A 25756-nucleotide genomic window follows, 5' to 3' on the forward strand; every position below is an offset into this window, starting at 1 on the left:
TGACACAACCCAATTTATTATAACCATTAAGTACTTGAATTCAAATAATCACATTCTCAAAGTACTTTGGAATTTGTTTTAAAGAAAGTTTGATTCCAAGCTCGATTCCACAAGGCCAACCAAGGCCAATTCCACTCAAACCAACCAAGTCCAAGGGTCCATTTGGTTTGTAGGAATAGAGGTCCAGAATCGGAATGGGCTATTCTGACTACAACTGTTTGGTTGGGCAGAATCGGAATCCCATTCTCATTTCTGCTAAAATGGCATTCCCCCATTTGAGCCATTCCCTGCCCCTTCATTGGGAATGAAATCTCATTCTTGCTGATTTTAATTCCTATTCTCATTCATTTCTGAACCAAACAGATTATGGGAATGGACCATTCCAATTTCGATTCTGACTACGGTTCTGCTATGAACCAAACAGACCCTAAGAATTTGAAACTAGACACCCTACCTATTAATATATATTGGATAAATTAGTTTAAAGCCAATTTGAGGTAGATTCCATTCAGTTCCTGGTGAACCTTAGCCATTTAGTAATCCCCACCTCAATATCAATAAACGTGGCTTCTAACCATCAAGCTAAAGTCAAGAACTCAAAGATTGGCGATTTGGCTCACGATTATCTAGTTTTCTTTGGCCACTGTTCAAATTACGAACCTCTGAAACTTGTTATGAACCAACCATCGAATTTAGTTCACGTGCTTGCCACGATTTAGACAGGGACTTCGCAACAAAAAATTGATTGGCTATAGGAGAGAGAGAGATTAATTTCTATGAAAAATGAAAACGTACAATTAAGACATTGGAGAAAGAGAAACAAGAAACTAGAGACAAATAAACCCAAAAAAAACAAAAAACGACGAACCCGCACCACCATAAGTCTACAACTCTCAGCAACAAAGAAGCTGCTTTTCTCTTTAAAACCAAAGGGGCAATGACCATCGGGAGAAAGAAAAGTTCAAATCAGGCCAGAGGTGCAAATCATAAAGAAACCGTAAAAAATTAGTACTGGCTTTTGTAACAAGTCTCTTCCACCCCACTAGTTGAAAAGTTGAAAACCACTGCTTGCATAATACCTTCAAAACTTTGAGAACTGAGTACCCTACTGATTATTGAATTGCGCCATGCAGAGCCTTTCAGGACTTAATCAGTGCTGCACAGCAAGTTGTCAATAAATTTCTTTCCAATGGAAGAAGATTTGCAGAATAATTGAATTCTCATTTCTCTTTTCTCCTTTGGTGGATGAATTCCTATTCATATCATAAAATAAAATTAAGTAGCTAGGCGATGATTACCTCAGCTTCAGCAGGTTTGGTTTCCTCACTCTTACCCCCATCTTCGCCTGCAAAACATATTTGTACTTCAGTGATCAGTCAGATTAATTTAATTCCCATTCTATTGCTAATAGTTTTGCTACTATTATTGGAGTGGAATGCCACTCATGTGTCCCACACGAGTGACCAAAATACCAAAACACAGGTAATGCAAACATCCAATGGTACCAGAGTTCTGAATAACAGATCCTATGTAGGTCATTCAACAGTTGCCAATTCCTAAATTGATTACAAGTAACCTCAGCTCATTGTGTACCAAATAGTATGTATTATTGTGCCATTCTACACCCCCTCATTTGCTAAATGTGATTAGATGAATAATACTAACATCTCTGTTCTGAATGCCATTCTTTTTTCTTAGGCCAATAAAAAATGGGATTAGAAAGTATTGAGTAAAAAATAAATGAAAATGAGAAATATGAAAACATAGAAAAGTATAAAATATAAAAAAAATTGTAGAAAAATCGCCACATGCAAAGCAAGTGCACACTTACTAGTATATAGATAAACTCAGACAAATTAGTTTCCTCTTTATTGCTTGTTTGTTAAAACTGAAATAGATCACCTACTTAGACATCTTAAAAATATTGGCGAGTATCTTCAATTCTTTATCAATTGGAACCATTCATGAAAGCTTAAAAGCTAATATAGAATTTTAGGATTGAACTACTTGAATCCAAGGCAGGCTGTTAAATTGCCTTTTCATTTTTACCCAATCAGCCAAAACTTGAACATCAAAAACAAAACCCAAGAACCCCCAAAACAAGTGAAAAAAAAAAAAAAGAAAAAACACAAGTCATCCTATCCCTTTTAATATCTCACCCAAATTCCACGTCACCACCTCCTTAAACAAACCAAATACCAGCAGTTTGGCAGCCCCCAACATCTAACCTCTTGTTAAAGTGCAAGGCCATTGCTCCATATAAGAAGTTGACATTCAAGCCATTTATCAGAGGCATGCCAGAATCCCTTTTGAGCCTTGCTCATATCTTAAGGTATATCTAGTTTTACTATTAGCTTATCATAAATGGATCAAACTGGTTAACGTTAACTGATGACAACAAGATTACCATAAAAAAAGTTGTTGACTAGAGCTTCTTGTTATCACAAATCTGCTTCCTTAAACCCAATGGTCCAAGTGCAAAAATACCACTTACCAGATGGCATCTGGACATGCAAAAGATACCAACTCTATTGACATAAACAGAAACAACATGACATTTTTTTTTTTATTTTAATTTTTTAATGATCTGTATAATACCTCCTTCAGGTAAATCAGAGGTCCAAAGGGTAAGGTTATCCCTCAACAATTGCATGATGAGGGTGCTGTCCTTGTATGATTCCTCACTCAAGGTGTCAAGCTCTGCAATTGCCTCGTCAAAAGCTTGTTTAGCCAAGTGGCAGGCCCTACAATATTCAATACACAGTTTTGCAACAAAACAGTAACAATAATCATCAGATAATGGAGGTAAACCAAAAACCGAAAGGGACCGGCTCACTTGATAGTTGCACTAGATGTGGAATTACCTTTCAGGGGAATTCAGTATTTCATAGTAGAAGACAGAGAAGTTGAGGGCAAGGCCCAGACGGATAGGATGGGTTGGAGGAAGGTCTGAATTTGCTGTGTTTGAAGCAGCCTAAAAAGAACAATGCAAAAGAAGGGATCAGGAGGTTATAGAAACATAAATTTACAAAGTAATAAATGAATGCCTTGTAAACATGCACCGAGCCATTGTGAGACTTAGGAGAGAGCAGCATGCCTGGTAGCCTTTCAAGGACTGGTCAGAAGCGTCTTTCCTTTCTTGATCTGTCTTAAACTCAGCAAGATAGCGGTAGTAGTCACCCTTCCTGCATTTTTTTCGCATAAGAGACAACAGGGAAAGGGCTTTAGTTTCTTCTCCTAATTAAAAAAAAAAATATATTCGCCCAGAATCATGAACTTCCAGTAAATAAATGGAAGGTCTCACCCTCACCCCTGTGCTGAGGGAGGACGAGTTCTCATCATCACATCCTGGCATAAGCATCATGACTCCAATACCATTTTCTTTCTCATTTTTCAAAAAGCTACATAATGTTACACGGACAATTTTCTAAGTTCCATATAATGAGGAATTTAAAAGTTACTTAAAACAACGTCCTTAGGTGTTTCAAACAGCAGACTGTGGGTTCAGTAATAAGCACCAAATTGACGAATGCAATGTACTCATGCAACTCACATCTTGTAATAAAAAACTGTTGACTCTCCGGAACCGGAAGAAGGGATCAGGTGTTCATCTATGATGGTCAAGATGTCATTGCAGATTTTGGAAAGCTCCTCCTCTACTTTCTGTCGGTAAGCCTTGATCATTTTCACATTCTGCTCATTTCCCTTTGACTCTTCCTTCTGTTCAATGGAAGACATAATGCGCCATGAAGCACGGCGAGCACCAATAACATTCTTGTAACCTACGGAAAGGAGGTTCCTTTCCTCAACTGTTAGTTCAAGATCAAGTTTTGCAACTTTCTTCATACATTCCACCATTTCTGTGTCATCATGTATAAAAAATAGATGTCAATAAAACCTAATCACTAGGTGTAACCTGAAAAACACAGTAACATGTTAAAACTTAAAGTGCTTTTGAATGCACAACGCATGTTCTCAATTATATGAGTTGGTAAATTTTTTTCCACCCCTTGGCAGTCCATAATTGCATAGATATCGGTCCTTTTTTTATTTTAATGACCACCCAAAAGAAAACTACGATCCCCGTGTCCATGCAATTTATAACAAGTGGTTTGCCAATCAATGCATGAACTAGCAACGATCTCTCTTAAACGAGATAAAGATGAAATTTGAAAAAACGATCAAAGAAAAGGAAAGGAGACACTACGGCATTCATTATGATTCATCACGAAAACAAATCACATAAATGAAAAGCACCATGGCACTTCATTGAAAATCAAAATATGTGGAATGCGAAACACGACCTTCATCAATTGAAAGTTGAAACATGCATTACAATCTAATCAAATTAAAACGCAAGAAAGACCTAAGCTTACTAAGACAAACGAACATTCCTTTCGACCACATTTCAGTGATTTCACAATAAAATCACTAACTAAACCTGATCCTAAATACCATATCAGGATCGTCAGAAGCCCTACATGATCGAGATCTAAACACGGTTCAATTTTAGAGATCAAATGCGAAAACACCGAAGGAACAAAATACATTATCAATTCAACAAAAATATAAATGCCGGAAGATAATACAGAACCAAACAACAATGCGACTAAAGCAAAGGAGAATGCAGATCAATATCCGACCATCATATCGCTCAGCCTGCTCGGCGAGTTTCGCCATGTAAACATGGGTCTCTCGCTCCTTTTCCGTCGACATTGCCGAGAGATCAAAGAAAAGTTGCAAACAAGGAGAGGAAAGGAGGGCTTTGGGGAGGAGAGATTGAAAAAATGGAAATAAATAAAAATAAAAAATATTTAAACGTGGAAATGGGCGCTTTATAGGGTTTCTTGCTGTTAAGTGTCGAACGAGTAGGACAACAAAGACTGGATCCTGATCGTCCGCTCCGGGGTTTGAATAACTACCCGAGTCGTGGGGCAGGAATTTGCTACCAATAAAACACTACCAACAATGGTCCAACAGATCACTGCAGCTGTAGATCCAAACTCTGAATCGTTTTCAGTGTGCGACTGGAGTTGCCAGTTGGGACATGTTGGCAGTGCATTGTTGGTAGTAGATCCAAATTCTGAATCGTGATTGCTTGTTTGGGGAGTAGCGGAAATTTAGGTGAATTCGTTTTTGTTTCAGCCCTTCAAAGTTAAGGAGATGTTTGGAACAGTGGCCGTTTTTTTAAAAAATTGTTATGTCGTCCGATTCATATAGGCGTTTCAATAAATACTCATGTATTTTATTGTTTGGTCCAGTTCATTATTAAAAAATTGGGTATGCCTAAAAAATGGGGACCCCACTGATGTATGAAACACCAAATTATTGGTGAATTGTTTCCCCCAATAGTTGGTTGATGTGTATACAATGTGGTGGTTAAAAATCGGTCCCAAAAAACGTCTACGATTTCAAACACCATGTAAATTTCAACTTTATCGTGATTAACTTGAGACACGGAGAATTGGGGTTAACATTGGCTGTTGGGGCCCAACAGCATAGGCTATTGAGACAGTTTTTGGGCTGGGCACATTCCGGGTAGTTCACCTATTCACGCCCATGCTTAGGTATTTAGTAAAAATAAATTAACATATAATTACTAATTTACCCATTCTTAGAATAATGTGGCATTCCCAAAAATTCTCTCAACAGTAGAGGTTGTTGAACACCAACGGCTAAAGTTTTTATGGGGAATTGGGATCTTTGCATTCCTGCCCTCTACCTACTGGATCTAACACCGCACATCTCAACATGAGAATGGGATCCACCATAAAGTGGTAGATGGATAGACTGTGTTTTGTTAGAGATGAACAAGGGATCCTTCAGCCCTATGGAGATCTCCTGCCAACAAAATGCATTCCAACCCTTTACCAACATGATCAAACACCACGCATTTCATGAGTTCAAATCAGGCCCCCACAATGCCCACAGCACATCCTCGCTGTATATTGACAACATTTCTCATGATAATATCAGAAATGATGATGCCATCATCATTGAGAGATGTTGTGCAGCAGGATGCTGTGGGGAGTTGATTTGATCTCACATTTCATATATGGTGGGTCCTAGCATCATGGTGAGATGTGTGGTGTCAGATTACAATGGTAGAGTGTTAGAGCATGTTTTTGTTGAATTGGGGGGGGTAGCTCCACTATACAGTTGGAGATAAGTGCCAGCTTGAAATTGGTGCCAATTCATCAGCTAGTATGAGTGTTATAAGTGGAGCTGTTTATAATTTTGAATCGTTGTAGGCCTGTAGTTCAAATCAGATTTATGAGTTAGAATACAATCTAAAAATCCCTTTCTATTAATATTGCCACGTGTCTAATGTGCAGTTACGGACCCATATCTAAATGAGTCCCACTAAGGTGTTGTCAATTGTACCCATTCATCAATTTTAGCATAACCTTCTCTTCGAAATCCATTATTCATGTGATAAATTTGTGTTTGATTTTCTACTTAATTCGTGAAGTTAAATAAGGTTTAATAGGATAAGGTAAAACTGTCCAAACTGACATTAAAAACCCTTATCCCGATCCTAAACCAGAAATATATCTACAATTTTAGATCCTAGAACCGAACCGATTGTTAATCGAAATACAACAATCAAAGTTTTCCCAGCCTAAGAGATTTAATTCAAGGGCTTCTTAATACAACAATCCGATCGTTCATGCAAGCTTAGTCACTCATGGTAACTAATGAAACATGCATAACAAAATACGATAAGAGTTCAAGAAGAAAAACCAGGCAGAAAATAAAACACTAGCATTGACTATCAATGACCATTCTAAGGTTTTTCTGAGTTAGGTTCGAACTTTGAACCAAGCCTAGTCCGACTTGCAGCCCTACGGTATACGGGTGGATTTATAATTGGGTTTCTTGCAGAGAAGAGCTGAATATCAATAAAAAGTAATATTTTTATAAAAAAATTAAAATAAGATAATTTTTTTAGAAAAATATAAAAAAACGACAAGAATACTGTTCATCGTATTCTCTGCCTCTGTATTCATGTGAAGAAATGTGTGAGATGGTTCCACTCTGCAATAAACCCTATTATATTCTGGCATGAATGATGAATCAACGGTACCACCACCTTCCTTGGGTTGAAGCATTTTGTGTTCGTCTGGAACTGCCATCAAATTTGGAACTGGGAGAGCCATGCCGATAGGGCTCTTCAATCCGCAGAGTGTGTGCTTCATGCGCCAAGGGAAGAAGGGTGCAATCCCACACGCCTTGGCAGGTGTATACGATCGTGGCAGTGTACTTCAGGGATGAATAAATCTTTCTGTTTTCTGGGACTTGAGTAGCACTGATCAACTCATCATCATCATCACTGGAAAAATGGTAGGCAGAAGAAGAAGGAACCCTCTTATGCATTTTCTTCTTTGAAGAAATTGAGTAAGAAGAAGCAAAGGCATCTGCTGCCAGGAGAAAACGACGTATTATGAAACTCGGTGAGTGATTTCCTCTACACTCCACCATCTCTAAACAAACCTTCATGCTCCAATCCACGCACCCCAAGGTTCATGCTATCAACAACATCTATGGACTCTGATAACGAGGAATTGTCGTCTATTACATCTGATGGCAAAACCTCATCGTCGTCGGCGTCAGTATCGTCATCACAGTCCGTTGAATTTTCATCATCATCATCATCGCAGGCCACTTTCGCTGGAGGACGCCATCGGCCCTATGGGAGCTTGGGAGGTGGTGGGCTCTCAGCAAGGAGGCCGCTTTTCTCAATATCTTTGGGCATTCCAGGAGATCTCTCCCATGAAAATGGGATCCTTTTACTTGTATCGCGAGCAATTCCTCCGGGATCTGCATTTGCGTCTGCATCGATGGAACCAGCTGCCATCAGACGCCTTGTTGATAGAAGCGGTGCATTGAAGTTCAAGCTGTGGCCATGACATCTCTCATTCGAACCCTCTTGATCCATAGCATAGAGCTCAGAACTGTGAGTTTGTGAGTCGTCAGAAACAAGTCAATGGCACCACCAACCATCCACTGAATTTGTTCTGACCATTCATTTGGGTAGCTGTGGCTCGCAACGACATATGAAGATTGACTAATTAACATCTTTTCTTCCTTATGGATTTATCGAGAAACAACTAACACGAATACTCCATGAAACATAAAAGTATAGTAGAACCATCGCAAACTTTCTTCACATGAATACAGAGGCAAAAAAGACGATGAACAGTATTTCTGTCCTTTTTCATATTTTTTTGAAAAAGTTATCTTATTTTAATTATTTTATAAAAATATTACTTTTTATTGATCTTCAGGGCAAACGGTTCCCCTTATTGCAAGAAACCCTTTACAATCTACAATGACTTGTTTTTTTCTTCGCACTTTTTAATATTAAATTATTAAAACTCACATCTATGGTTCAAATTATCAATGAGTATCAGTTTCAGGGTCTCACTGAAAAGGCTAAATACTGAGAGTTGGAACCTTTTAGTAGGTTTAAACATTTAACATTAATTAACACCCACCCTAATGTATCTCTTTATGAATTTATCAAATTGAAAAAAATAAAAAAAGTAACAAATGCTATATATATATATATATTGTAATACTTGTTGATACAATTATGGTTGTGTTGGACAACATGGCTGATCTGTTTGAAAACAAAAATAACTGCTACATCAGTAAAATTGTATTGTTTTTATTGACATGGCAACTGTTTTTGTTTTGGAAAACAAAACCAATTATATTATGAAACACCCACTAAACATCTTTTGCATTCAAAGTATTAATACTTCATACTACACTTTGTTAGGAAGAAATGTGTTGTAAGTTGAAGAGGATTGTTCAAAGTATCGAAACACCGGATAATACATTGGGTGTTACAGAGCTTCATAACTTCTTTATTTTTTATTTTTTATTTTTCAAAATTGGTCAAGGGGCTGGTCTCAGGCTTGCCTACCCCCTGAAAATAGTCAAAACACCAAAAGCCTTTATTTCTCATATTGGGATGCTTGCCAATACGATTCAATATACCTGATACTAAGACTGTCAATGGACCGGTTTTGGATTGGACCCCATCCAGTCCAAAATCAATTTGGACGAACCAACAAGACATATTGGATTGGACCAATCTGATCCAAAATATTTATTAGATTGGATTGGACCTGGTCCATCCGTAATAAATTTATATTGGATTGGGTTGGATTAAGCCAATATCTGGTATGTTGATATAAGATAAGAATATAGGTGTCAATGGATTAGGCCTGGATTGAAACCAATCTAAAACAAAATGAATTTGAACAGATTGGATGGTTCAGACATTGAATTGGATTGGTCCAAAATGGTCCAAAAGATTCATTGGATTGGATTGAACCTGGTCCATTTATAATAGACTCACATTGGACTGGATTGGATTGGACCAAATACAGTCCAATTGACACCCTTACTTGATACAATATACATGATACAAAGTATATAGTGTCAAAATTTTGAACCTTGGAAGAGACTTAAAATGACTAGGATTAGACCACAAAATACGAGTGGAAATAGTAAGAAATGATTTAGCGTCTGTTTGGCATCGTTGTCGTTGCTCCAGAAAATGGTGACACATCAGCGTCATGTTGGAAAAAACGGTGCTCAAAGAAATGCCTATTTGTTTGGAACTGTTCTTCCATAAAAAACGGTGCTCCAACCATGCCTTGGAAATCGAGAAGGTGTGGTTTAGAGCAATGTTGAATCTGGCGTTTCTTGGAGTTGCAACTCATTGATGCTAACAGGGACATGATGTGGCATTGGATAATAGGTACCAGTGTTGAAAATGTTTCCTAGAACATTAGTACCAAACAAAAAAAACGTTGTTATTACTCTAGAAAGTGTCCTACTTGGCATCAACGTTTTCCAAATAAAAAGAACACTGAACTGATTACTTGACTGGTCCAACTGTTTGGTTTGAACGAATGGTCTGCTATGATTTTAAAAAATAAAAAAATGCCAAAAACCATTGTCTGGGTCAATGGGTCTTTGACCAAATCAATGGTTTTTGGTCCAAGAACAGTTTTAGGGTGAAACTGAACTGATTACTTGATTGGTTTTCGAGTCAATCAATCCGACTATTGATTTTCAAGACCATGAAAGAATGTGTTTTTTTTAACTAATTCTCTTTGAGAGTATCCGGATCTAGTAGTGAGATGATCCAAATGTGCAGTTGTGATGATCTTTAGGGTCTTATGTTGGGATTTTAGATTTGCAATTGATAAATAAAACTTCTCACCATACTAAATGGACAAGGGATGTAGCTCAAATGGTAGAGCGCTCGCTTTGCTTGTGAGATGTACAGGGTTCGATCCCTTACATCTCCAGGACTGTTTTTAAAACATGTGAATATGGCTAACATCAAATTTTCCTTAGGTTAGAAAGAGTACAAATACAAATTGAGCCTTAACAAACAGTGCTTGAAATTTAAATGCAGTTTGTTTTTTGAATGGGGAGAAAATAGTTCGTGAACAAACAAGAGATTTGTAGCAATCCTCGCGCTGCCATTCTTTAGTGCCAATGAAAAAAAATTTCAATATATTTTTCATTATTCTTGATCTTGAACAAACTAAGGACTGTTAAATGTCATTGAATTTTGAAGCAGACAAAGTCATTAACTTGTAGATGATGAATTTTTAGCTCCTATCTGGTCGGAGGAAACTTGTTCAACCAAATGCATTTTCCAGTTAAAATCTAGGGTTTAAAGATTTAGGATTAGGATTTATACAAAAAATCAAGAGGTGGTGAGACGAAAGCAGGGGAGCATGATAGGAACCAATGTATGCTCGTTGTAGATGAAAATTAATAATTGGCAAAAACACGGGCAATCCGGGAATCTGCAACTTTGCAGTTTCTTTCTTCCCCATTTTAATCCAAGTGTACAGTTCCTTTTTTTCCTTTTAAATCTCATTTGTAACTTGTAAGCATGGTTCAAACTTCAAAGTATCGATACTACTAACTTTTGGGATCTCTCATACACTAAATGCAAGGATTTATGACAAACGGCCATATTCAATGATTAGTACTCTTCTGAGTTTTGAGAAGTGACATGGATCTAAGCTTGAAACAATTTCTATCCATGAACATTGTCCCTTTGAATCTCAGAACCACGTTTTCTTTCTGATGGATATACTTTGAACCATGTTTGTGAGGAACCAAAAGATCTACCTTCCAAATTTGAAGGTGCTATCTCAGTTATTTTATTATCATCAATGTTTTAAAAATTGACCTGGACCGAAACCATTCTGACCACCGATTTCTGGGTGACTGTCCTATTTGAATGAACAATCCATTCAGACAAAAATAAAAAATAAAAAATGACAAAAAAATATTGAATGGATCGACGATTCAACCGCCCAGATCAACGGGTATTTGATCAATTCAACAGTTCTTGGTCAGGGGCTGGGTTTAGGGTAAAACAGAACTAATTGCTCGGACAGTTACCGGCCTGACGATCTAACCATCCGGGTCAACAGTGGTTCAAAAATATTGATTATCATTTATTAATTTCTTTTTTTTTTGTTTTCCTTTAACCTCTTTTCTTGTGAGGTATTATAAGCATGCTCAACGAGCACTTGAAAAATTTTTTGACACCCGCCCCTTAAAATACCTCCAGTCTACCCTTGAAAAAGATTAAAAACCACTTTTGACAGTTGCCAAAATATTTATCAAGTGCTCATTGAATGTGGCTATTATATTGTGCCTACTTAGATCTGGTTCCTCATTTGTGCACTCCATTACTTAATTCAGCATTTCAGAACTGTGATTAAGGTTGGGTACATTTTGAGGTAACCGATCCCTGAGCCTTGTGGACTTGTAGTTCATGACATCCACAGAAGCAAACCATTATTCCATGGTGGCTTTGCCGTCCAGTGCCATTTTAAGGGGCATCAGTTTTCTGCAGCAGTTCCCTTCCTGTCTACTTTGATATGTTTGATATACAGGTGACTTGTTCGCCCATACTAATGGTAAGGTATATATTTCTCTCTGGGCATTAATAAATTATCATAATGTATTATACACTATAAAATAAAAGATTGTTTTTTTTTACTTCACCAGTGAATGGAGCTTATTGTCTCAACCACAGCTTATAATCAGATCCCTTGTCAACGAACTTCTGCCAACTCCCTTCCATTTGATTCTCTTTTGAAGGGTTCCAATCAAAGTGGCCAAGCTTCATAACAAGCGTATCACCAATCTGAGCTACGTAACCGTCATTGTTTGCATGATATATCTTGACAGAACTCCGGCAATGGATCCCAGCCTGCCTCCGAGCATCAATCAGCTCTATCAGGATGTCGCGAAGGCCAAAATCATAGAAATGGTCATAAAATATCACGGGCTGCAAATACAAAATACCTTTGTTAACAATTGGTAAAGGTAGAAAATCCACGATCAGAGGTTAATTATACACAAAAGCTGACCAGTTCAGCTATAATTTAAATTTAACTTCGAAGGATGAAAAATACAATTATAAATTTTAACAGAATTTCAATTAGGTAAAAATTTCCATGGCATGATTGTATTTATCTTGAAATGTTGTGAAAAAAAATTATGGACAGAAGATAAAGCATGAGTCAAATGCAAACATCATTACACATGGGTTTGGTCATTCTCTGGAAGGTATGCATGTTACCAGGGCCATGCCAGATGATCGCATTTTTTTGGGTAAAACATGGCAGAATTAATGTCTTGTAACTACTAAATTTTGACATTTTCAACATGCATTAGTTTTGGACTGTGGCAAAAGTCTATGTAATAGAATCCCTTGAATTACCAAAAGAAATCCTCAACTGAGGAAACCAAAGAAAACGTGATCAATGCTTTCCACAAAATCAATTAACTCAATTGTCAGCTTGCTGGTTTTATGGAAAGCTTTTTAGATTTGCAAAACTAATGAAGCTTATAGGGTTTACATAGAGCCTAATGAAGCTGGTTAATTCACCAGGGGTCCTAATCCATAAATGGAGTTTTCTTTTTCTTTTTCAGTTTCATCAAGTAAACTGTTTTAATACTACGAATATGCATATGAAGAAAATAAATGGGCAGGGCCATTCAAGAGAGAACAGCTAATCCGTGGATCAAATAAAATTACCGTTCCAGGATGTGTTAAAATGTATGCATATCCCTGTGCGAGCTTATCCCGTGGAAATGGCCAGTGTCCCTGAAATAAGAACAGAAAATCAACTTCGTTGTCATTGGTGCTGGCTTTCCATGAAATTGCTGAGCTCCAGAAACTTTTTCCAACATAACAAATTCAAAGAGGTCAAGTCTTCAAGGCAGGTGGTGGATCCCAATCCCATAATATAGCCACATCAAAGACAATTACCCAACAGACAGCCTAAATAGACTAGGGGAACATAGTCAAGATTGTTTAGGAGTAGGCAAAACTTGTATAATCTCCACACAAGTCACACAACTTATGTATACAGGGCTTCAGTTGCATAGTTTCCAGTGAGCCCCATCATCCCTAGTTGTTACTAGAGCATCAAAATTGATTGGTCAATTGAGGATTCCCATCAGCTAGATTATGACTGAAGGACAGGTCTATAAAATATTCCAAACTACTTGACATATGAACTTACCTGCCAATTAATCCCCAGGTGTCAATTAATTGGACATCATCTAAGTCTGAGATTCAGATTGAAATGTAAAGATTCTACTAACAATTTGACTTTTACATTATGTGCTACCATTGCCTCAGAATAAGTGCTGAGAATGGTGCCTTGCTTTCATGTATAGAAAATTGAGGTAGGACCCATGGGGATGACAGGTTACAGCAAAATCATGGTTTGAATTGCATGAATGACACCGATAGAAGGTTTGATGAACTAAGCTTGTTACCCTCATGAAAGTCGTCTTGCCAAACCCCATCCATACAAGATCATGATCACAGATACAATCCTGTGCAAAGATAATATAGGCGGCTCTTGATCCATCCTCTAATCTATGAATCATCTCTTGAATGAATCACCCAAATATGTTGCATCTTTTTGAGCAGAAAGAAAAGATCATTCAATCAAAGACAAGTTCACAGACCAAACAATCTATAAATCATGTGTCATTATAAATGCTTAGATAAATACAAGGAATTGGTGAGAAAGAAGCAACTGAACTTTCAAAGGCTCAGATTCTCAAGTGGAGACAGTGATTAGCAGGACAGAGAGGCTCATGGTCAGATGGGCATGCAATAGAAAGGAATTTAGGGGCATCTCAGTCCAATATTTTTGTGATCAATGGAGGCAAATTATCAGTTTATGTTTTTTTTTTTTTTTTTAACTTTCTTTTTTATTATAAATGGTGTACATAGAGGCCCTTTTATCTCGAAGGGGCTAGTTTTGTAATTATTGAGGTGATTTCCCCTTTTTATTAATACAATTATACTTAAACATTTCAAATATATAAAATTGCACAATGATAATGTAGATTAACTAATATATCCCAATCTGATCAATGTATCTTAGAATCTGGATCTGCTTATTAGATGGGATTTAGATAATATCTGGGCCACAATAGATCTCTTAGAAGCTTCGATTTATTAATATAATCATCTTTATTATTGCCATTGTTACATCTACCCCAAGTGCTGCATTCTTGTATTTATCCCCTTGTATTATTAACTTATTTGCATCTATATTCAAATACAAGGAAAAAACACCTGAATTTGTTAGTGTACTCTGATGAATGAAACAATCTTAACTAAGTTATGCTGTTGTAATTTGGGATAAACTAATTGAGAATGCTGCATTTACAGTCTCGAACCAAAGGTAAAAGACAATATTTTCTGTATTAGGCTTACCAATGTGAATAACCTAAAAGCATGGGAGAAATCAATATGAAGTTTGAAAACATAATATAATAAATACCAAGGCACTAAAAGATGGGGACAAAGATGCACATGATCCTAAAAAGAAGTTGTAAGATTCTTGTCACATCCTTAAGAACTTTCCCACAATGTTCTATTTCTCTTATCTTTCAAACCAAAGATGACCTTGGACGATAGGAGCAAAGTTAAGAACGGATTGTAATAAACTTTCGTGTTTATAAAAGGAAAACATGAAATCTAAGGATAATTGCAAACAAAGAAAACAAGGATAGAGTTGTATATGCTAAGAGAATAGACAATAAACACTTGTTTATTGCGACTCTCTTGGATCTGAGGAGACAGGACCCATATATAGTTCTGCCCCCTGCTTATCATGCCACCTCTACCACAATTCAAGAATTATGATCCACCAAAGAATGGGTCCCACCGAAACGTTGTCCATGCTAAAAAGCAGCACAATTAGATGAACTTTAGCCATTTGATTTGGGCCTATCTGTAGAGTTTCTCCTTAACCTTTAAGAGAATCACAAGTAATCAGATACCACCCAGGTGATAATTTGCCATTTAGTTACCATTTAGGTGATAATTTTCCATTTTCCATTTAGTTGATACTCTCGATCCACAAGAGTTTTGTCTTTATCAAAACTCCTCTTTCTATCTGTTCGCCTGTTCGGTGCCAGATTTTGACAGGGGCATTACATTGTCTTTTATACGTACAGAATTATTAAAACCTTATAACTCCCCTTAAATAGAGTGTATCAGGGACCCAAAGATACAATACGATACACCCGATATTAGGCCTATCGTATCAATACTTTGAACCATGCTTATACCATACCAAATGTCAGTGGGAGAAAATAAAGATGATGTCATTTCATGCATAGATTTGGAGCTGCAAGTCCAAGGAGATATTTGATTTAGAAGTGTTGAATGGCAACATGTCCATTGAAAATACTCACGAAAATGAGTGTATGAGAGGTAAGGATCTTGATAAGGTAAAAGGACCATTACAAATGTTGGTTCTGGCTATCCAGGGTCTTGGGAGGGACCATTGCTTGGTGCAATGGTAAAATCTTGAGCTGACGAGTGTGAGAATGTGGGTATCAGTCTGAGAGCAGTCACTTTGAGCAAACAATTCCAAAGCTTAGGTCTTGAGAGGGTAAGACAAGGCAAATGCAGGGAATTTAAGATAGCACTAACTATAAGACTAAATCTAAGTCAATAGATGAGTTGACCATGTAAAATTAAGAACAATGAATGTGCAAGAAGAAAGAAATTAGGACCACAACTTAGTTATTAGAAGATTTGACAGATTATAGGTGATGGCTGTGCAAGAAGTGGCTAGTTAAATGGAGAGTATGATTCTCAGAAATAGGGTTATCTATAGAATTAATGCTCTGAGGATGCTAGCAGTTTCTTGGTACTAATGAAACTGAGAAATTTATAATAGCTGAATGACAGGAGGGAAGAGCTCTCCTCATAAGGTCCTTGGACAAAATATGCATGAGTGGGATAAAGCATGTGGACATATGTACAACAAAAGTCATCTAGGTAGATGATAGAGAGAGAACCTGTGTTGATCCCGTATCATGGTTCTCTAAAAATGTGACAGCACGTGATGGCCACCACCCCATTACTCCTGTTGGTTTCCCTTGAGGGTCTATCAACCTCCAATATTGATTATGCAAAGCGGAATGAAGTATTCCCTGCAAAACAAAGTATTTCTGCTTATGAATTTTTACATTAAAAAATGCATAGTAAGCATGAGATTTGTGCCATAGGCTATGAAATTCTGCAGTTAGAAAAAGATAATAACCATTTTAATAATAACCATTTTAATTGACATCATCACAAATCCAAATTGGTCTACTAAATGATTGGTAAACAACACTCTGGAACAACCAAAAGAGGTTGAAAGGGTTTTCTGATGGCAAAACTTGTAGGCTCCATAATGGCAAGGCTATATAATTTCAAAGGTTTTTAATCTTTCTTTTACAATGTTTCAATTTCTTGCATACTTCATTACTTTTTAGCCATGTTCCATATTGTGGCTACTGGAAACTTAGTTCATCATCCAATCCTTATCCCAACCATGTGGGGCTGGGTGCATGAATCCCGTCTTGCCATTCTGTTCTGTTTAATGCCATATCCAATTGACCTAGTTTCTATAAAATTTCACAAATTTTATTAAAAACTTGTATTTACCTCAAGCCTTGGAGCAAAACCAATCATTTTATCTCTTTACTCTTCAGAACTCCAAGTCAGCCAAAAAAAAAATTGGATATCGTGCTTCACTTCCAAGCAGTGATGAACTGATGCAAATGAACTAATATACTGCACAAAGTATTCAAATATAGGGCATACACATCATAGGATTTTTTTGTCCTTAGAATTTATGTATTTAGGCTGAAGAACAGAAGAAGCAACATGATAGTATGATACAAAGCATATGGTTGGCTCTGAATATAGAATCAGAAATTACTACACTGACCTGCTAACCCTAGTTGAACTACCAGTTATGCAGGAGACCCCGGAACTTATCACCTCTTTGGATAAATGTCGAGGACATTTCTGAATTTTCAAAAATTCGAGGACATTTCTGATAACTACTAGTAGAAATCATTCCTTCTTCAACCACCCCGCCCTCAAAAAATTCATAAAAATGTCCAAGGTCACCTTTCTCAATGTTTAAATACTTGAAAATTGCCAAAGGGAACTATTGGGCCTTAGTGCCTTATCTTTATGAAAGTCAAAAGTGATCTCCTATATTTTGTCCTTCTCAATCTTTCCCAAGTTGAGAACTTTCCAAGAAAATACTGTATTTTAATCCCTTCTTTTTTCATTAAGAGCCCATCTTAAAGAGACCTTAAAGTAGTTCATTCATAAGGGATTTCATGATCTCTTTTAATTCTCAGTCTCCCATCCTCAAGAATCTAGATATAGGCTACCCTTAATAAGTTAAACAAAACCTAACTCAAATAAACTGAATTCAAACTCCTCTAGCAAGACTGATATAGAAAGATCTAACTGAAAATTTCCTTTTGGAATCTTCCTTTCAAGAAATGTCATCTAATGTGATTAGGCAAAATAAGGTCATCTTTAAGCTTTTTTAACAAAAGTAGGTGCCATGTAATATCCAGGCAGAATATAGTAACCCAAACAGAGAAAATTTGAGGAATATTACCAAACACACAAGGAGACTCTATATAGCCTTGGACATAGAGAAATGATGAAACAAGTGCCACACCAAGTATCCTCCCAAACAATGTATTGAAAACTGGACTAGATGGTGAACTGTTGACACTGGCAGTTCTTAGTTTGAATGGTTTGTCAGCAACTCAGACCATTCAAACCATATAACGTCACCATGACACTACAAGTATATAAAAAAAAACACAAAAAAATGGAAAATAACAAGAACCAGTGGGTGGTTGGACCAGTTTAATGGCTAGACCTTTGATTTGAACAATTTTGGCCAAAGTCAAAGTTTTTAGAGGAAAGACAGCCAGGCCACTTCTGGGGGTCAAAACTCCCTCCAATCGGTTCAATGAGCTCAGATCAAGTCCAGTTTTCAAAACATTGTTATCAATCTCAGAACCATCTCCCACCTTAAATTCATGATGCCTTTCCAAGAAAACCCATGGGATGAAATAACTGCTTTAGAAACACAATCATTTCTGGATATCCATACTTGGAAGCCACCGCCCCCTTCCACTGTTAGTGTGCAAATTTTAAGAAATTCTCATACATGATACAAAATAATCCGCTCAATTAAATAATTGAGTTTTATTATTTTGGGTAAGATCCATTTGGGTAATCATATAGATGGAAACAACCTCTCTGTATGTGCAGGGATAAGGCTGTGTACATCTGTCCCTCCCCAGACCCCACGTAGGTGGGATCCTCGTGCACTGGGCTGCCCTGTTTATATAGATGGTTCCCTTAATTGCATTCTACAAAGGGAAATGAAAACCTTTTGATTCTGATTTGGATAAATAAACAAATAGAACAAACTAAAACAATTAAAGAATTCTTTAAATGTGAATTCCAGTCCCACTTTATTTTCAGTAGAAGATCAAGACTGCAATCAGTCTTAAACCCTAATAGATTTTAGGTTTAGAAAAGCAGAAGAAAAGTAAGGAGAAGGAAGAGAGAAGAGAAATAGAAGAACACAAGGGTTTGAAAGGAGGGACAGATTCTAACACATCTGCCGCTGCCACTCTCTTAGTATTTATACGTTATGTTCAGTACATAGAGGAAAGGACAGATCTGCCCTTGGTACTTACATGACGAATAAAGTAAATAAAAACTGAAATAAACAACTGAAATAGAAAACTGACCCCAACTGACACTACTATGACTGAAACAAATAACTACACATGCTGTCCTACGAACACAGTTGCTGTGGGGCCCACATCAGTGTTCTCTACATTTTCATATTCAAAATTTACAGAAATGAGAAACGTGGAATACAATCAAGAAACTTCACAACATCATATCATTTTTTTCAATAGATATGACAATTGTTACAAACGTTTCCTGAATTAGTTTCCATCTCATTTCTTTAGTCTTTGAGATCTGCATTTATAGGGAGCCATGGTCAACCAAGTTAAAGAACAAGGTTGTAGATGATTTGACTTTAGATGGTTTCTTCCTTCTACATCTCCAATTTCTTCTTTTACATATGAGATTTAGAGACTGTATAAAAGAGAAAATGAGAAGATAATATAAAGATTCTAATATGAGAGATAAGACATATTCAAAGAGAACCATCCACCTGCCTATATATAGGTACATAGAATGAAAATTCTCCCTTGTTTGAGAATCTCCAAAATAGATATTCTAGGTGTTTTCTCTTTCTTCCCCTTCCTTTCCCTCTTTTCTTCTTCTTTACAAACTTTTTTCTACTTCTTTTTTTTTTTCTCTATCATTAGAGATTGAACCCCTCAAGATTCTAGAAGTTGTTGAGATTACTTATAAATATTTCTCTAGAAGGGGTCCTATAGCCTCCCTACAAGGAGATTAAATAGGGGTTAAGAACTTGAGATGGTTATGTAACCATCCTCTCTATGAGTGAATGACGCCTGACTTCCCGCTAAAAGAAAGGGAGCACCAGGCATCAGACACTCCTTCAGTGACCTAAATAGGCTTTATTTAGCCTATTAGCCTTCTTTCAAAGACATGGCCCCAACCCACTTAGTTGAGTTTTAAATGGACCTTAAGTTGTTGGATCATAGGGGCTTATAATTAAGCCCAATCTTTTTCTTAAAGAAAAAGACACATCTAGATCATCCACAAAGCTATATCCTCCCTAAGAAATATCCACAACTATTTTTTAAGAAAAATCTTGTTCACTAAAGCTTATACCTTCCAAATGTTCAAGGCAAAAAACCCATTTGATCCAACAACTTAAGGTCCATTTAAAACTCAACTAAGTGGCAAAAGCACTCTTGAAAAGAGTATAAAATCATTGAAGGACAGAAAACACCTATTCCGAATAATAGATGGGCAAAATTCCTGATTCCAAAGACAATGCTTTTGCATAGATGGACTCTACGGTCCAAGAATAAGACTCGTACAAAACAATCATAACAGAGTAAGTGCATGGTAAGTATTGCTCCAAAAAAGAGTAAAATAAATGTTGTTCCATTACGAATATTTGGAGGAAAAAAACCTCTACATCACATTCACAATTTCCTTTTTCAGCTTTAGCAAGTTAAAACACAGTAATCTCAAATGCAACAATTTGCTTTAGGCCAATCTTAAGCTCCCAATGAGCACATTTATTAACCATACTTTCTCACAAAAGATCAGTTTTGCTTGGTACATGAAAGGCCCATAAGGTTAAAATAGATAGAAAGAAGTACAGACAGTACCTTGGTTGTGACATCAAATGCAGATGAAGTGCCACCTGTGGCATTGATCCAATTAATAATCCGTTGCCGATGAGCATCTACCAAGGCAAATAAACTCAAAATTTCAGGTTGTCAAGTAAAAGAGACTATATGGTTCAATGAACTGAAAATTCTAATCCAAAAACAAGTAATAAACGTGCAGCTCAAAGAGCAAAAAAGGCATATAATCCCTAGTTAACTAGGACTTAATGAATGGATGAGACAAAATTTTAGATATTAACTAAGAACATACATTTAAAACTAGATGCAGTATTACATTTTTAAAGTTGTAATGCAGATAGATAATAGTAACAGTATTAGTCTATCTGACATACTGTTCCTCCAAAAATTTTGAATCTAGGTGGTCAGAGTACCAGTACTGAAGGCCATAATAATAATAGTGCAAATTCAGAAACCAGCAAGAACCAAACAAGAAACCAATTGAACAAAAGTTTCAGACCTATTCTTAGTGAATGAGGTTTTAAAAATGATAATCTATATGTTAGAATATATTTTCAGAAATAAGTTTTGGGGACACAAATGTTCAACCAGAAAGGTACCCTGGAGTGAATAATCTGAAATGAAAGAAGAAAAGATGAGAAAAGGTGTAATTTTTCACTTTAAAATTGTATCAGAGCTTCAGCATTTAATAATGGAGACTGACAACTACTCTAGCTAGAGAAGATAATAACTTGCTTTTCTCCTCTATAGTGAGACATCGAGATAAAATCAAATGATAATGCAGCTACCTTGGTTGTAACATAAATTTCCACCTTCATATGCCAAACTATCCCAATATTCTCCAATAGCAAATGCTGGATTTGAAGCTTCTATATATTCTTTTACATATCCACCCCAGAAGCCTCTGCAAACAGCAAGAGAGGCTTTGAATTTACAGCCATACAACTAGAGATTAAGAAATACGAGAAAAGGCAAGATAAGTAAGTGGAGTGCTTTTATTACAGTATTTGGTTTGTATGAGGAATTGCTATTTTTGGAAGATAATATATAGTCAGAGACCATAATGTAATATCAATACAATTGAGAGTTTTCTTATAATTTTGGATTGTTTTAATATGATATAAGGAGTTTCTCTCATTAGAGATGAGCACTTTTCATTGCTAGCCTTATTCAATTATTGTTTGGTATTTGGCAGTTTTTTGAATTTCTATCAACAGTCTCTTCAATTGATCTCCTTACTCCTAATCTCAGCCTCATCTTGTGGTACCTTTTATCACATTTGGTTTTGATATAAATAAAATAATTACTATAAATAGTAATTATAGGAATTACTGTATTTTGTTTTCCTAAAAATAGTAATTATCTGCAATGGACTGTTATTCTTGAACTGCCTAATTTTTAGAGGACTTTTGGAGAACTTTCCAGAAATATTTGATGCTTTAGGAAGAAATCATAGAGATTTTACTTGAAAACTAAAAAAGAAAAACAGATGTCTACTTCAGTTTTGATCATGGTCAATGAAGATTGTTTTTGGGTGGCACTTTGGCATTGTTTGGTCACCTGTCGATTTATGCAAAGGTAGGAAGTGACAGAAGGATTTTTTTTTTTTTTTTTTTTTTTTGTTTTTGTGTGTGTGTGAAGTAGGGAATAAATGCACACTACTTATGATGCCCAGATATGCATATGGTCATGGACATGAATACCAGAAAACAGGAATATGACTATATTTTCTAAAATCCTAGAAATGGATACAAGTACTGGTTTCCCATGTAATATGCTTATATAAGGAGTCTATACTAGTTTTTGAAGCTAAATGTTATTTCTCAAGGCTTATGTTTTGCCAAGAATTAAATTTCTAATATGTGCAAATTTTTTGAAGTATTTTTAAAACATACATTGTACATATTAAAAGTGTTAATGTTATAAAGACCATCTACAAGTATCCATTGCAATATCCAGGCCTGTATCCAACACTGGTGTGCTAAGCATGCATAGGTATCCAGGTACATATCCCACCACTTTTTCCCTCTCTATTTTCACCCAAACTTTATATTGGAGTTACCACTATATTGCTCTGGTGTATGAATTCTTGATTTGTTGACTGTTATCTAGTGGAGATAATATTACTAGTGTGTAAATTGTATCCTTTTGAGTTCTAATAGCATCTTCTAGGGATTCCAGCAACAGTATGGATTATAAGTAACTTTTCCACTAATATCAACTGACCATCAGTAGAAAAGTAAAAAAGTATGTATAGTTTTCCATCCATAAAACAACTTTGATAATGTTTCTACTGTTGCTACAGTAGTCCGAACCAGTAAGGAGAAGAAGAGAAGGAGAAGAAGAAGAAGAAGAGGAGAAGAAGAAGAAGATGAAAGAACTGTCAAACCTGATAGCTAAACCCTATCAGTCGACCTCTTAATAGTGATTAGGCTCTAATTAAATGTACAAGGACTAAACTGCCCCTACTTAAGCATGGGACAGAGAACCTCTAATAAGACTTTTGTAAACAAATCTGCCCACTGATCACCTGAGCCTACATGTTCTGTGCTTATCTCTCCAGTAAGAACCTTCTCCCTCACAAAGTAGCAATCAATCTCTATGTGCTTTGTTCTCTCATGAAAATCAGGGTTGGATGAGATATGGAGCGCAACTTGATTGTCACAGTACAACTTCATAGGTTTATCCATGTGGAACCCGATTTCTTGTAGGAGATTCCTCAACCACACTAATTCACATGTAGTGTGTGCCATGGCTCTGTACTCGGCTTCAGCACTGCTTCTAGCCACAACCGTCTGCTTTTTACTCTTCCACGTCACAAGATTTCCTCCAAGAAATGTGCAGTAACCTGTAGTAGATCTTCTATCAGACACAGAGCCCGCCCAACCTGCATCCGATTAATGAGGAAACACGCAGTAAGTACATCATCACTCCAAAACCGTTTAGGAACACTCATATGATGAGGAGTGGATGCACATGAAGTTTGATGAATGATGCCATGCTGTTCTAAATACTGTTGAAAGGAAGTAAGAAAATATTCACGACCATTATCTGAACGAAGAATTTTGATTTGAACACCAAATTGTGTACGTATTTCAGCATGGAATTTTTGAAAAATGGAAAATAATTCACTCATTTCTTTCATTAAATAAATCAATGTCATTCTCATCAATAAAACTGACAAAATGCTTGTAACCATTATAAGACTCTATTTTGATCGGGCCCCAAACATCTGAATGAACCAAAGCAAAATGACTCAACATACGACTTTCAACTCTAGAACTGAAGGAAACACGACGATGTTTCCCAAATTGACACGACTCACACTGTAACACTGACAAATGACTCAAAGAAGGAACTAGTGTCTTGAGTGCCTTGAGAGAAGGGTGTCCCAATCGACAATGCCACTGTAGAGGAGCGAGTGAAGTCTGAAGTGCAATTGACGATCCACCACCGTCAAGATAATACAATCCACCAGCTTCATGCCCCTCACCAATCTTCTTCCCCATCCTGAGATCTTGAAAAACACAAGAGAAAGGGAAAAAAGTAACAGAACAATTAAGAGTCTTGGTTAATTTATTAACTGACATAAGATTGAATGAAAACTTAGAGACATATAGAACATATGATAAAGAAAGAGAAGCCATGTCAACATTGCCAACACCACATATGGGAGAGGAGGAACCATTGGCAAGGGTAACCGTTTGAGATGTGGAAGTTTTAGAGAGAGAAGAGAACACACCTGGAGTCCCGGTCATGTGATCAGAGGCTCCAAAGTCAATAATCCAAGGAGAGGTTTTAGATGACAGGCAAGCTATACCTGAGTGGGCAAGAGTAGCAGTAGTGTGCTGTGAGGTGAACTGAAGGAACCGCTCATACTCATCATGCGGTACACTCACCATCTCCCTTCCGGAAACAAATGTAGATGTGGAAGGAGTTAGGTCTGCCTGTTGATTATCACTGACATCAACCCCACCAGCAACAACATGATTGGCCCATTTAGAGGGAGGGCAGCCATGGAGATCATAACAGAAATTTACTGAATGTCCTTCCTTACCACAGTGGGTACACTTCCTTGTAGAGCTGCCTTTTTCTTTGCCACGACCTCCCCCTGAGTCACGACCACCACCACAGCCAAATATGGAACCACCACGACCTCCTCGGGAGGCATGTCCTCCCCCTTTCGTACCACGTCCACCTCCTTTGGCTGTCACAAAAGCTGATCTATTAGACTGTGTGAGATTCTCTGTCTGTCCCAAAGAAATCCTGCGAAGCCGAGCAAACACTTCCTCAAGTGTAGGAAGGGTAGAGCCCCCCAATATTTGGGCCCTAACTGGTTCATATTCTAATTTCAACCCCACTAAGAACCTTGTGACATCTAGTTGTTCCCTCTGTTGTTGCTGAACCTTAACATCTGGAGTGAGGATGATAGACATTGAGTTCATTTATGAGGTTCTTCATACTGGCATAGTACTATTCTAGGGTTTTATTTCCTTGTTGCAAACCAAAGTACTCTTGATAGAGCTGATATACCCTTGTAGTATTATCTTGCCCAGAATACAGCTTCTTGGCATGTTCCCATATGTCCTTAGCTGTATCTAAGAACATGAAGTTGGCACTTATTTTGGATTCCATACTGTTCCATAGCCATGTCATGATTTGAGCATCCTCCTGTTCCCAATCATTAAACCCTGGAGAGTCAGCCGGTGGTTTATCTTCTTTCACATGCTTCACTTTTCTCTTTGCCTTGAGAAAAACTTCCACCGACTTGGCCCATGGAACATAGTTCTCACCATTCAGTTTAATTGAGGTCATCTGTACACCTAGATAGTCAAAGGAAACCACCACACTAGGTTTCTGATCACTACAGCCATCTCCCATTGCTGCCATGATACTCTTTCAATGCTGCCTCTAATCTGAATTCCCAATGACCAACTAAGTGCTGCTGTCAAGAGTTTGATGTTCCAGAACCCACAACAGTCCCTAAACACAATGATAGATACACACGCCTTTGTTCTTATCCACACCACTACTGATTTCACAAAAAAACACAGACTACACCAACATTAAT

At 37.0% G+C, this 25756-nt stretch overlaps 2 protein-coding genes across 3 annotated transcripts in view; both read right to left on the reverse strand.

The window, feature by feature from the left end:
* Window positions 1-741: 741 nt before the first annotated feature.
* LOC148863290 (14-3-3 protein 7-like) lies at window positions 742-5122 on the reverse strand. Its single transcript, XM_088977293.1, has 7 exons — window positions 4644-5122; window positions 3554-3860; window positions 3098-3185; window positions 2865-2974; window positions 2599-2744; window positions 1299-1345; window positions 742-1156 (listed from the first exon to the last, which is right to left on the reverse strand). Exons 1-7 carry the CDS (start codon window positions 4714-4716, stop codon window positions 1151-1153), a joined length of 777 nt encoding a protein of 258 aa, XP_088833419.1. The 5' UTR covers window positions 4717-5122; the 3' UTR covers window positions 742-1150.
* A 6776-nt stretch (window positions 5123-11898) lies between these two features.
* Window positions 11899-25756, reverse strand: part of LOC148863291 (uncharacterized) — a 45352-nt gene continuing 31494 nt past the window's right edge. For both annotated transcript variants that reach the window (XM_088981620.1, XM_088981619.1), the window contains 5 exons: window positions 21474-21589; window positions 20707-20783; window positions 16402-16536; window positions 13100-13168; window positions 11899-12346 (listed from right to left, as the gene is read on the reverse strand). In XM_088981620.1, the coding sequence (XP_088837746.1) occupies window positions 12074-12346; window positions 13100-13168; window positions 16402-16536; window positions 20707-20783; window positions 21474-21589 (670 nt within the window). In that variant the 3' untranslated portion in view covers window positions 11899-12073. The remainder of the gene's footprint in view (window positions 12347-13099; window positions 13169-16401; window positions 16537-20706; window positions 20784-21473; window positions 21590-25756) is intronic.

This window comes from Nelumbo lutea, chromosome 3 (assembly GCF_056320005.1).
Source record: "Nelumbo lutea isolate HS-2025 chromosome 3, American lotus-T2T, whole genome shotgun sequence".
Lineage (NCBI taxonomy): Eukaryota > Viridiplantae > Streptophyta > Magnoliopsida > Proteales > Nelumbonaceae > Nelumbo > Nelumbo lutea.